Below are 13,327 nucleotides of genomic sequence, written 5' to 3'. Positions count from 1 at the left end.
TAATGTTACAAGTTAGTGAAAATGGAAGATATGCTTCGCGAATCTTGCCATACATTGCCAAGGGCCGAGAAAGGGGGAGGAGAGAGGGAAAATGAGTCACACGCGTGAGAGAACGCGAAGCGAGGGGAACGCGGCGCGGGCTTCCTCTTCCCTTTCCTTGGCGCTCTCTTGCTTAGCTCGCGCGCTCTCTTCCCCTTTCCCCCCCCCCCCCTCCCCCTCCAACGCCTGGCCTGCTGCACCAGCTGGCTTCCCTTTGAGCTGAAGAGGAGGAATGCACTACGGGGGGGTCGCACTACGAGCAGGGGCACGCAGGGGTCTTAGTCCTCCCCTAAACACGACTGTCCCTGCCTCGTCCCCAGGCGCCGAGCAAAAAAAAATAAGGGAGCGCGGGGGTTAATGGGAAGGAAGCGAAACGCGTCAATGCATCAGTCCCACAACGCCACGCGCACCGCGCTAAATCAGTCCCACAACACCACACGAACAGCACACGATCAAGGAGCGACGCCTGGGGACGAGGAAGCGACTGTCCTCTTAATTGCAGAGGCTGGGCACGAGGAAGAGGGACAGAGCTCCCTTCGCTCCCTTCATGCTTGGCGCGCGCCTTTCGCGGATTCAACGTTTTCCAAAATGGCCACTTCGGAACTTCGAAATAGTGTCATCGATCTGGGAAGTGTTAACAAACGGAATCGTGATCCAGTCTTTCTCCAAAGTGGTTAATAGTGAAAACAAGTCACTGTCTGGCTTGTCATTGTAATTCGGCCTTCCACGAGACCTTCGGAATGGCGAATGGCGAAGCTTCTTCCTGGTTGCAGCGTGATGTCAGGAGGGAATATCCTGATGATCCATCAGAACTAGTCTTTGAAGCCGTTGCTTCTGGAAATCCTGATTTACTCAGTGAACTGCTGCAGCCGATGAATCCCAGCGAGAGAGCTTCGGCGTTGGGAACAGTTCACTTTTTGTTGTATTCGGATAAGGATATAAGGCCATGTCCACACGTATCCGGAAATTTTTTTTTCCGCAAATATTTTTTTGCGGATGCGAAAAATTTTCTCGTCCACACGCAGCGTATTCGAATCGTTTTCAGCCGTCCACACGTATCCGATTGTATCTGGAAATTTTCTGATTTGCTCTAGTGCCCAGTTCTAAAATTCTCTCTCCATTCTTCTTCGATCATTGTGCCATTGATAAAATTGTCCCACCATGCGCTTGTCCTTCCTGGTCGCGTCCAGAATCGCCTGCTGTGATGGTTCGCTCTTTTTTTGACTTTATGATGCCCACTGTTCATTGATAACAATCTCAAAACATCCTGTCGATCTCTAATGTATTGGTTGTGTAAATTTATCACAGCTGCATTTATCTGAACGCATGATATCAAACTAGAAATCAGAGCAACTAACAAAGAAGCTACAACCTTGCTGTACGCCATGTTTGTTTATAATGCTCGCCGTGAAGACTGGATCCAAGAGAATGACGAAAAGCGTATTCGAAAATTTCCGGATACGACCGTCCACACGTATACGTATTCGTATCGGATAAAAAAATTTCCACTCAGGAGAGCGTTTTCAAAAATTTCCGGATACGGCCGGAAAATACGCTGGATTCGTGTGGACGCAAGCCGTATTCGTAAAAAAAAATTTCCGTTTTCACAAATTTCCGGATACGTGTGGACGACGCCTAAGACATATGAATCTTTTTCGTCGCAAAGATAATCCGCTGATAATTGCTATTAATAGCGGAGATGTTGACTGTGTGAGAGTGCTTCTGAGTTACAAGGCAAACGTGGAAGGACGAGGTGGTCCTTATTGTATTCGATTGAACGAACCTTTTGAGCTAATCTACCATGCTACGCCTTTATTTGTTGCTGTTAACCATGACCATGTTGGTGTTATGAGTTGTTTAGTTGAACATGGAGCCAATGTGGACGCAGTTACGGACGAAAACTACACCCCTCTAATGATAGCAACCAAACTAATGCACGCAAATGCAGTCACCTTCCTCGTCGAGCATGGAGCTAACTTGGATCTTCAAGATAAAGACGGTAACACTGCTCTTCACCTTGCTATAACATGTGGCTTTGATACGGTCGTTCACAAGTTGTTGGATTTTGGAGCAGCCCAGTTGTGCAACAAGGACGGTTTAACACCTCTTCGGTTCGCAAGCGATAAATGTGTGCCTTTTATGGTAGAGGAGTTAATCAACAGACCAGAATGCACAAAGGAACAATCAATTGATGCCTTAGAGCTTCTTGGTGCCTCTATTGCTTGTAAAAAGTTTCCTGATGCCTCAGGCTGTATGCGTGCATTTGAGTACATGATGCGTGGAATGACAGAACGGTTTCAAGACCATTTAAATCCTTTGTTTAAACACACCATGGAACCTGTGGAAGCTTATCAGTACAGAAAAGAGAGTGAAACTGTTGAGGAACTAGCTCAGATAGAAGGTGATGATGAAGCCATCTGCATAGAGGGCCTTATCATTAGAGAGAGAATCCTTGGAACAGAAAGCAAACTGCTTCTTAAGCCCATTGAAAAGTTTGCTTCTTACTATAAGGATACCAGGAATTTCTATGCCTGCATAGCACTGTACAGACATGCAATTAAGATAGACCAGAACTGTAACAATTCAATCAGTGACAATCTAGAAAGGTTAATTGAGGTGTTTTACGACATGACTAAAAACAATTTTCCTCTAGCAGAAAAAGTAGTCCTTGAAGTACTTGAGGAAACCATCCTTGAGTTTGAGAAACTATCAGCATCAAAGTTGAAGTTCACTCAGAAGTACGACAGACTACATGAAGCTGGATCTGTTGATGAAATATTTGAATCGACCCGGGAGGAAACAGAGGAGTCAAATGACTTTCTACTTTTCTTTTTGGTACTGTTGTGTTTATTTTCAAGAGCTGAACTTTGTGAGGAAGAGAAAACCTCAGATCTATCAGTGTTACGGAAACTTGTCCATATGAACCCCCGTGATTGTGAAGGAAATACATTGTTACATATGGCTTGTGGTGGTAGATGTAAACATTCCTATGATACATGGCTACCACTGCCACTGTGCCCCAAAACACTGAAACTTCTCTTAGATACAGGTTTCAATGTCAATGCTACCAACAGTGCTGGAAATACTCCACTTCACTTAGCTGTTTCTTTTGATCCCAGTATTGATCCCAGTATTGATCCCGATATCGGTCCCAGCATAGATCCTAGCGATATGTTGGAGATTTTGTTTGATGGAGGTGCTCATCATGATTTTGCCAACAACAAGGGTGAAACCACTGCTGACGTGGCTAAAACTGATGATGCCCACAGGATTCTTTCAGAAAGAAAAACATTGGAGTTAAAGTGCATCAGTGCCAGAGCTGTAAAAAAGTTTGGACTTCCTTATCTGGGGGTGGTTCCCAAAACACTTGAAAAATACATCAGCATGCATTGAAATGCAGTTAAGCACACATTTATTCCAGCATTGTTTTTGTTTTGTTTTGTTTTTTGGTTCAATTTTGATCTATTTGAACTGATCAGTGTTCAGTCATGGAGAAACACTATTTATAGTTTTGGAAGTTCTTGTAAGCAATCACCTCGGGAAATTATTTGAAAAAGTGATCGTAACAAGGGCTGGTCACTTAAAAGAATATGCTCTTGAAGTGACTAATCACTGATACAATAGAGGCAGGTCGCTGACCGGAGTTTTTGTTCATGCATGGCTGGTGAAAGTAAAAGTCATGCATCTACTTAGACAAAAACTTTTTAAATGTTGATTCAGATGATTGCAATATCAGATGTATGTATAGCATAATTTGCAGGAATGTTAAGCCAAGGCGTCAGAGCCTCGGAGCTCCCAAAACTTTAGTGATGCCCCTTTCACATGACAAAGGAAGTCAAACTAGCACTGTTTCAATTTAAGATAAATCATAATATCTTCTACACCTAGGATAAACTTATGAAAGCTAAAATGTCTACCAGCAACACGTGCTACCTATGCAATCTTGACACACATACTTTACAGCATTTTGCTGGTTGACTGTCCCTTTGTCCAACATTTTTGGAGATCCTTTCGCGCATAGTGGTTTATAATGACAAATGTAAATCTCAATCTATCAAACAAGTCAATACTGTATGGTTATTTTTGCTCTCGCAAGTTTAAAGGTTTAACAAATCTTGCTCTACTCGTTGCAAAATATTTCATACATAAGTGCTTCTTAAACGAGAAATCCTTAGACTTCAAGCTCTTTAAACTACAACTGCATGAGAAAGCCCTCACGGAACAATTTATAGCCACCAAAAACAATACTATCACTGTCTTTAACAACAAATGGCAACCCTTTATCTCAAAAAAATTTATTTCTCAGTGGCACAGTCTGACACAGTCATTCTTCTTTCATGCCATCCCGTATTACTATCATTGTTGTTTTTACCTATTTTTACAATTTATTTCCTGTCTAGACTCAAATAAGTGTATTTTTCTTTCCTTTTTTTTCTTCCATGTAGCATGGACAGGATGTATTAGTTATTTTAGTATTTGTAAGTATAGTAAGTACTGTTAACGATGTAGATATGGTTATTGCGGTTAGTATTGTGAGTATTGTAAGGAATGTTAGTAGTGTTCAGTATTGTAAATGTGCTGTCACGTAAGGCAAATAAAAATTGTTATCATTAAAAAATAGTATAATTTGCACAACAGCTAATAAAGAATGTGCTGATGTGTTGCTAAAGTGATAATGTGTCTGACTGAGGAATATCAGTTCACCATATGTAAAGGACAAATTAAACATTGAAGTTTGACATGACAACATTTTGACTCTAGGACTTCATGATTGATGGTTGTTTGAGATTTAGAAGTGTCAACTTTTATTAAAGTGTTGAATTCTACAAACAGTACATCAAAGTCTTTGAATGGTCGCTTAAAAGAGCTCACAAACAAAGCAAAAGACTTCTTGGTAATTTCCAAAAGTGGCCGCAGTCGCTTACGGGAGCTTTTAATAAATAATACTAGAGCTGGTCGCCTACGAGAGCAGTCACAAGGAGAGCTTCAACTGTATTAAAGTATTATTATTATTATTATTATTATTATTATTATTATTATTATTATTATTATTATTATTATTATTATTATCAAATTTTATGTTCTCTTCACAGTTCCTTCTGTGTTTCTTTTTCTGTGTTTTTGGAGAATTTCAAGTCATTTCATCTTAAGTTTTGTGATCATATCATTTATTCTCTTGACCTACATAAAAGTAACAACATTGACTGGGGACCAGAAAATAGATGCTAGTCAACATTGGATTAATATTAATTTAATTGTCCATTAAACTGGTCACAAGTTTGTGCTCTACCATTTATACAGTATTTTTGTTAATATTTGTTTACTTATTTATTTATTTATTTATTTATTTATTTATTTATTTAAAATAAACGCAATCAATAATAATGTTGGCTGTTGTTTCGATGACTCCATGCCATGTCATCACTTTCAAAGTTGTGTAAGTCCGATTATAAGGGTAGTTATATAAAGAAAAGTGTGCAAAAGTTGACTTGCATGTGATTAATAATACAATGTTACATGCAGAGGGTGTTAGTAAGATAAATAGTTTTGCTTTAATAGAGTCAGATTAAGTGTTCAGTTTGGGTTTCTTGAAATCCTCTGCATGTCTGATTGTACTTTTAATCACATGCAACTAAACTTAAGCACACTTTTCTTTATATAACTACCCACATAATCGACTTACAAATGGTGACATGGAGTGCTCTAAGCCTTAGTCAACATTATGATTGTTTTTTTTTTTTTTATTTTGTTTGTCAAAAACCTCTATTACTAGAATTATTTATTTGTATATTTTAATTTCATTTTCATATATTTGTTTAATTCATTTTAAACGTTGATGCTAAAAAGCCTTTTTAGTGGGGGGGGACAGGGGGGTCGGAACCTCCCGCCTCCCGTACCTTTGCCTCCCGCCTCCCGCCCTTTTTCGCGTTTCTCCCGTCGCCAAGTAAATTAGAAGGCTTTAAAACCCGTATTAGTCATAAAGCTGTACCAGGACGTACCATTCTCAGGCCTTTCATTATTCATTTTTTTACTATATATATTTTGATTAACGTTAACATTATTGATAGGTTTTGTACTCTGAAGTAATGAAGTTTTGACTAACATAGAGACTTTTGTTCTTGAGCCATCGTAGCTTAATCAGAAATAAAATACAAGCAGCGGTGATAAACATAATAAACTTGCGCATTTTATGTAACCTGACGTTTCATATGCCAGGTCAAGCTAAAATGCGCAAGTTTATTATGTTTATCACCGCTGTTTGTATTTAATTTTTGACTAACATGTTCGTCTTGTTTGACGGTTTAACCATTCTTTTAATGACAACAGTCTTAGTCCATCGTGCAGTGTAATAATTGTTGCATTTTTTAATTATTCATTTGCTGGGATCATGTAATTCAAATGGGGAAGTAGGACATGGCGAGCTGGCAGCCAAACGCCCCAGTTAGAGCGTGGTATGTCTGCCTAATTCTCGGCGCCTTATTGCGGATCCATCGCGTTTACTTGATACACTAATTATAATCTTGATATCTTTCTCGATATCCTTACTCCCTAAAACTGCGTGAAAAAATTGCTTTTAGTTCGGGAAATGGTAAAATAAAACTTTAGGACCTACTTTCAATCCAAGGTTTAAATCTCTGGTGGTGAATTCTAAGCTCGCTGCTACTGCTCTAAGGAAAGAATTAATGCATTAAATGCAAAAAGCGTCCGAAATTAGGCCGGACAAACTGTTCATCAAAAAGAAGTCTTCATCAATGTGCAGAGGAGGCTGCACTGATCTCCTCCTACTCCTAATCCTACTCCTCTTTTCTATAAAGTCGCTCCTGACTGCTCCCCATGCTGGCTGCCTATTGTAATAGGAATCGATTTTGCCTTGTCCAAAGAAAAAACCGGTGTCGTTAAACGAACCACTCCGCACTCTCCATGTGCTCATTGAAACAGCATTCCGTTCGCAAATTCCCATACACCATGCAGCAAAATCTTTTGTACAGTCTGATTGACGGTCATTGGGAGCTAACTCCCAAGAAAGTCGTCCATGCCCCAGATTTCTTACTACCGCACTGAGAAATACTAAGAACTACTAAAATGGTCTTTGACGACATTGAATTTTTTTATATCTCTGATTATATCTCTGATACTAAATTTACAAGACGCGTACTTGCTCGCCTTGCTCACCTCTTTTAAGACTTCTAAAAACTTGCGCGGCACTCACACATGTGTACACATGCCACGCTTGACATTTCATGAGCTCATGATGGCGTAACACCATGAAAGGGTTTACAATTTCACCGGAAGTAACCCTGTTTATCGCCTGAGCACGAATTTTCGTGTGCCCTCGGATATAAAATATTGTGTAAAGCCTCGGAGGACGCTATAGGGAAGACAAATAACATTGTACAACATTGTTGAGTTCTTTTTTTGCTAGTGTTCTAACGCATTAATAAGTGAAGAAATTCACCGTTTTGTATTGCTCTCCCGCTTCCCGTCCTCTTAGAACTCCCGCCTCCCGCCCTTTCCTCTCCCGTCTCCCGTACCCCTCCCGCCCCCTATTCTCCCGGGCTCCCGCCCCCCTGTCCCCCTCCACTTTTTAGGGATGTTCTATGTATGTTAAAAATATAAAGTGTCTCCATGACGAGGCTATCAGCTGTTGCACAAGAAGGGACCTTTTTTATTGCTTTTTTTCACATTTACAAATTCCCAGGGCAAACTATTAGACTTATAGTCCTCATTCTTGGAGACACAGGGACAGAAAGTGGGTATGAGAAAAAAGTCGAACAGTGGGCGGTTCCCGGTTTGTTTTTCTTCCTCGAACTTTTCCCGCCCAGTTTGACTTTTTCCTTGTCCCCACTATCTCCCTCTTGATCTCTGAGGGGGGAGGGGTGGAAACACCTGCTACCCAGCCTAGCCTCAAGTCAACAAATAGGATGGCTGAATTCACCGTTCGTTGAGAAAGTAAATTGTAGAATCCAACATTTTGAAAGGCACTGCTTTAATTCTTCAGGAAGGCTGTGCCTTTAAAAAAGATATTGGACTCTAAGATGTACTTCTGAAACTGTAGAACTTTGAAACTTTGAGCTCCCATCCCCATTGTGGAATTTCCAATCTCTCTTGTTGTGGGAGGGGGGAAGGGGTATGTGGACGTTGCACATTTTCTGCAACTACAAATTTTATGGAATAAATGTGATGGAATATTTGTGTGAAGAAGAATTTGCTTTTGGAGTGACAAACTATGTTCTGGGTTTTGGCCCAGTCTTCGGACTAATGAGGGTCTTACACCGGCATATTCTCACTCGCACCTCAAGGTCTCTTATCTAGGGACCTTCCCCCTCACCAAGAAACAGGGCCCTTGAGGAAAAACTACTACATGCAGTGTTCCTTGCCTGTAGTGACTTACTGGAAGTTGGCAATTTAGCGGATCAAAACAGCTAGAAGAGTTGTCGTTTTAAAGTGCTAGAAGACCCAAGGAAGGTGTAAGGCTATTTTAAATGGCTTTCCTTTAAGGTTAAAACTGTGAAGAAGCTGAAAACCTAATACCAGTTAGCGTGTAGAAAAAAATGGTTCAATCAGTAGAAAATGTGCTATAGACTACAAAATTAAGAAAAAAGCGTTTTACTCTCCAAGTACAAACTCAACATTACAAGTCCGTGGCTCCATTAAAACAACTATCGAGTGTAGTCTGTACCCCGCTCCGCCCGATACAGGAAAAAATGTCACACTCTTTACAACTTCAGGTCAGGTCAGCTCACGATGCAGAAACTTTGTCCTTGAAAACTACTTAGCTACCGCTAAAAAAAGATGCATCACCTTAAAACTCAAATAATGCGTGTACCTTAGTGCCAACCGTTTTTCTATGGCATGAAAAAATGAAATACAACTTTTATTTTATGTTTTCCGTTTTACTACAACATTGAAAAACGGAATTCAAAGTTCTATTTTCGTTTTTGGTTTGTTTACGACTTTGGAAAACGGAATTCCAATTTCCATTTACGTTTTTCGTTTTTTTTATGTCTTTGGAAAACGGAATTCCAATTTCCATTTTCGTTTTTCGTTTTTTTGCGACTTTGGAAAACGGAATTCCAATTTCCACTTCCGTTTTTCGTCTTTTGTTTTCCTACGACATTGGAAAACGGAATTCGAACTTCCATTTTTGTATTTAGTTTTTCTATAGCATTAAAAACGAATTTGATTTTTCTTTTTCGTTTTTTTATGGCATTGAAAAAACGAAAAATTGAATTTTCGATTTTCATTTTTTAAGAATGAGATTCCAAACGGAAGTGAAACTGACATTCACCCGGAAATAATAAATGAGAAAAAAAAAAACAATTACGATACAATAGCTTCCCGCCCAATATTTGTTTTCTACAGCAGTTGATAGTTCGTGGGCTAGCTTCGATCGCGTTCGTGTTCACTTTTATAGTCTTAATACTTTTATACTAGCAATGACAGAGGAGGATTATTTGATATTTTTCACCGGCGAAGGAGAACGAAGAGTCGAAAGAACACTCAAAAAATCACAAGTGACTACAGAAAGGTTGGCTCAAATGTTTGGGGTAAGTCATAAGGCAGAAGCTTTAACTTTAGAGAGCTTAAGCAACGACGACGGCAACGGCAACGAAAATGTCACCTTAAAATATACCTTTATTTCATTTGTGCTACTTCGCACAAATTTCATCGCGCTCAACTTTTACAAAAATGGTGAACTATCCAGGAATCAAATTGGTAGGAGCGCCGTACAAGTTAAATGTGGTCATTTCACGTTATTGCATTGCAGAGGACGGCAAAAAAATGTACCAAAATGTAAGACGCACGTGCAGAGCGACTGTTTTTGCTCATTTAACCTTTTTCGTTTTTTCAATGCCATAAAAAAACGAAAAAGAAAAATCAAATTCGTTTTTAATGCTATAGAAAAACTAAATACAAAAATGGAAGTTCGAATTCCGTTTTCCAATGTCGTAGGAAAACAAAAGACGAAAAACGGAAGTGGAAATTGGAATTCCGTTTTCCAAAGTCGCAAAAAAACGAAAAACGAAAATGGAAATTGGAATTCCGTTTTCCAAAGACATAAAAAAAACGAAAAACGTAAATGGAAATTGGAATTCCGTTTTCCAAAGTCGTAAACAAACCAAAAACGAAAATAGAACTTGGAATTCCATTTTTCAATGTTGTAGGAAAACGGAAAACAAAAATAAAAGTTGTATTTCATTTTTTCATGCCATAGAAAAACGGTTAGCACTAAGGTACACGCATTCAAATTCCCCACTCACGGGCACCGTAGGCGGTAACCTATTTCCCAGTGCTTGGGAGCCCCCATTGCCCACTTCCCCCCCCCCCCCCACCCCGCAATTTACAAAAGAACGAGGTTTGATACGTGGTAAAATACCCGAGTGATGTTAAATGCCCAACTCTCAATTGTGCATAGTATCCGGGTTGAAATCCCTGACTCTGCCTTTACTGGCACGCGGAAACCATCAACTTACTGGCCGTGATTCACGCTTCCTACTTTCTGTGGGACAATATATTAACGTCAATATTTAGGGCTTAGTTTCGCGCCCAGCTGTGCAACTCTGCTTCGTATTAGCTATAAGGGCTCTCAGCTGCAAGAAACTTGGTGGAAAAACGCTGGGCATTGATTAATGACACCACAAGCCTGCAGCCAATAAAAAACTCTATTAAACACAAACCCTCTAATAAAGGTCCAAACGCTCAAAACGATTCCGAAACGGGGCAATCAGATTCAATGCCATTAATTTCCTCGGCAAGCGAAAATCATTCTGCTTCTGAAAAGGGACTGAAGCCAATTAGAGACCCACTGCTTTCTTAGCAACACCAAAAAACACTAACAAGGGTCCGAAGCCAATCATAGACTCAATACGTTCTCAATGAACAAAACATTCTGAAAATGGACCAGAAACCAATCAGACTCAACGCGCCTTCTCAACAAATGAAACTATGATACTCTTACAAGGGCCCGGACTGAGGTATTCAATAACTCACTGCACATTCTAAACTAACAAAAAAAATCTGAAAAAAACCGGAACCCAAAAAAGAGCCACAAAAACACAAAACACAACAACAAGTGGATTTATTAGACTCATAACAAATTACTCTCTTGACAATTAATACACAAAAAAAACTACAGCAAATTACAATAAATTACAACATGTAAGGGTTGAGATGTGTGTAAAAAGTCAAGTCAGGGGAATAAATGAACCTACATGCAGAGCTTGTGGTTTTCGAGTTATCCCCCTGCCTTTAAGGTGCAAAACAAGTACGACAAACTGCAGGACTGATAGAAACAAGCAAATAGCGTGTAAACACAAGGAGACATACTGAACTATATAAACAGTGGAAATAGTATTCAATGTTCAAAGTTTAAGTTACTTCATGCTAATTTCGAGCTGTTCAGAGAAGAGATACAGCTTTATTTGATTTGAAAACTGAGTAGCAAATTAAACGAGTAGATGTATTATCCTAGAAAATGGAAGCCATGCAGGATATAGTTTATTTCCCGTTGTTTGTTCTGAAAAAATCGAAAAGAACTGCGCAATTAATCGCTTGACACGTTCTTAAACAAACAGAGCACTTGCCACTAAAAATTAATACACAATTGATTAAAAAAAACCGAGGCTAACAATAGAATATTTGACTATAAAAAATTGCGATAAAACATTTCGTAAAAACATTATAAAAAGGTTAAAAAACACGACGTTTCGATGTACATTACATCATTATCAAGTGAAATTAAAAATGCAAGATTGCGGCTATAAATACAAAAATGGACAATAGATATTAATTAAAATAGTAGCATTGAAGAATGCTACCAGTTAAACAAAAATGTTACATCGCGCGTACGCTCTATGTTCCACAACAGAAGCTTTCAATTTAGAATGTAACAAATTGCGCTCAATTTTCAGTCGCCTAGATTATCCTAGGGCTCTCATAGATTCCATCATTAGTAATTTTCTTCGTAATGTATCGGAACAGGCAGCGGAAGAGAAGCCTGAAGGCGGTCGTAAGATCAGAATTATCCTTCCTTTTAAGGATCAAGTAGCTGCCAATGCGGTTCGCAGGCAATTTAACGACCTAAGTAATAAGATTGGCCCCATATTGCAGCCAGTTTTTGTTAGTAGGAAATTAGAACATGATCTTAAGCCTAGGGAAGTTAAGCCGTCGATTGTGAATCAGCAATGCGTTGTTTACTATTTCTCATGTGATCTGTGCGATGCAGATTATGTCGGCTATACAGCCAGACACCTTTTTCAACGCGTTGCTGAGCACAAGAACTCGGCAATTGGCAAACATTTTCTTGAAGCTCACGGGAGCAAACACCTATTGAATCAGGGCCATTTTAACATCTTGAGAAGGTGTCGGAGCAAATTTGATTGTTTGGTATTTGAAATGCTGTACATCAAGAAACTTAAGCCTTGCTTGAACACTCAAACGGACTCTATACGTGCGAAACTTTTTGTTTAACTGGTAGCATTCTTCAATGCTACTATTTTAATTAATGTCTATTGTCCATTTTTGTATTTATAGCCGCAATCTTGCATTTTTAATTTCACTTGATAATGATGTAATGTACATCGAAACGTCGTGTTTTTTAACCTTTTTATAATGTTTTTACGAAATGTTTTATCGCAATTTTTTATAGTCAAATGTTTTTCTAAGTCTTTGCTTCTTCGTAACAATAGAATAACCCAATTAAACGCTACGAAAAGCTGTAAATAAAGACGGTGGCCTAGAAAACTAAATCTGGACCGGCCACCATTAACCACGGAAAAAACTACGACTTACAACAACAAACGAAAAGATAGACATCCCAGCGAAATGAACAGGCCAGGGTAATGACACACGAAACTGAAGGAACACACTGCATCTACCTATTGAATCCACCGTGTGAGTAAATGAACACGAACAGCGTACCTGAGCAAACACGGTTATCAGTCAAGGACGAAGGAAACCCTGCGAGGTATTAAACGATAACGAGGTAGGGAACATTGAAAGAAAAATTTGCAACTAGTTTGGGGAGGAAGGGGGAGGGGAAGACGAAACAGCGAATGAAGATTAAACAGGCAAGATGAAGTAGTGTACGACGAGATAAGACTACATCTGAGCTTACTCAGTTAACGTATCCCTAGAGCGTACTAGTATTCTAAGAAATTTAAAGCGCTTAATGCTGCTAAAAGGAATGCTACAAACTTGTAAATGTTGAGCTATATTCTTAGCATTTTAGGAAAGGTTTGCAAAATCATAAGATTATTCGTCAGGGGCATCACTTTAAAGATCTCTT

At 39.2% G+C, this 13,327-nt stretch overlaps 1 protein-coding gene across 1 annotated transcript; it reads left to right on the top strand.

The window, feature by feature from the left end:
• The first annotated feature begins 648 nt into the window (after positions 1-648).
• LOC146453868 (protein fem-1 homolog B-like) lies at positions 649-4,978 on the top strand. Its single transcript, XM_085096112.1, has 2 exons — positions 649-982; positions 1,680-4,978. Exons 1-2 carry the CDS (start codon positions 780-782, stop codon positions 3,430-3,432), a joined length of 1,956 nt encoding a protein of 651 aa, XP_084952238.1. The 5' UTR covers positions 649-779; the 3' UTR covers positions 3,433-4,978.
• The last annotated feature ends 8,349 nt before the right edge of the window (positions 4,979-13,327 follow it).

This window comes from Pavona decussata, unplaced genomic scaffold (assembly GCF_977016875.1).
Source record: "Pavona decussata unplaced genomic scaffold, jaPavDecu1.1 SCAFFOLD_322, whole genome shotgun sequence".
Lineage (NCBI taxonomy): Eukaryota > Metazoa > Cnidaria > Anthozoa > Scleractinia > Agariciidae > Pavona > Pavona decussata.
This window is presented reverse-complemented; position numbering and strand designations above follow the sequence as displayed.

What these genes read in the sequence shown, in the direction of transcription:
- LOC146453868 (XM_085096112.1), top strand. Translation starts at nt 780, where the DNA reads ATGGCGAATGGCGAAGCTTCTTCCTGGTTGCAGCGTGATGTCAGGAGG. An exon ending in TATTCGGATAAGGATATAAG is followed by an intron (nt 983 to 1,679) that starts GCCATGTCCACA and finishes ACGACGCCTAAG; the next exon opens with ACATATGAATCTTTTTCGTC.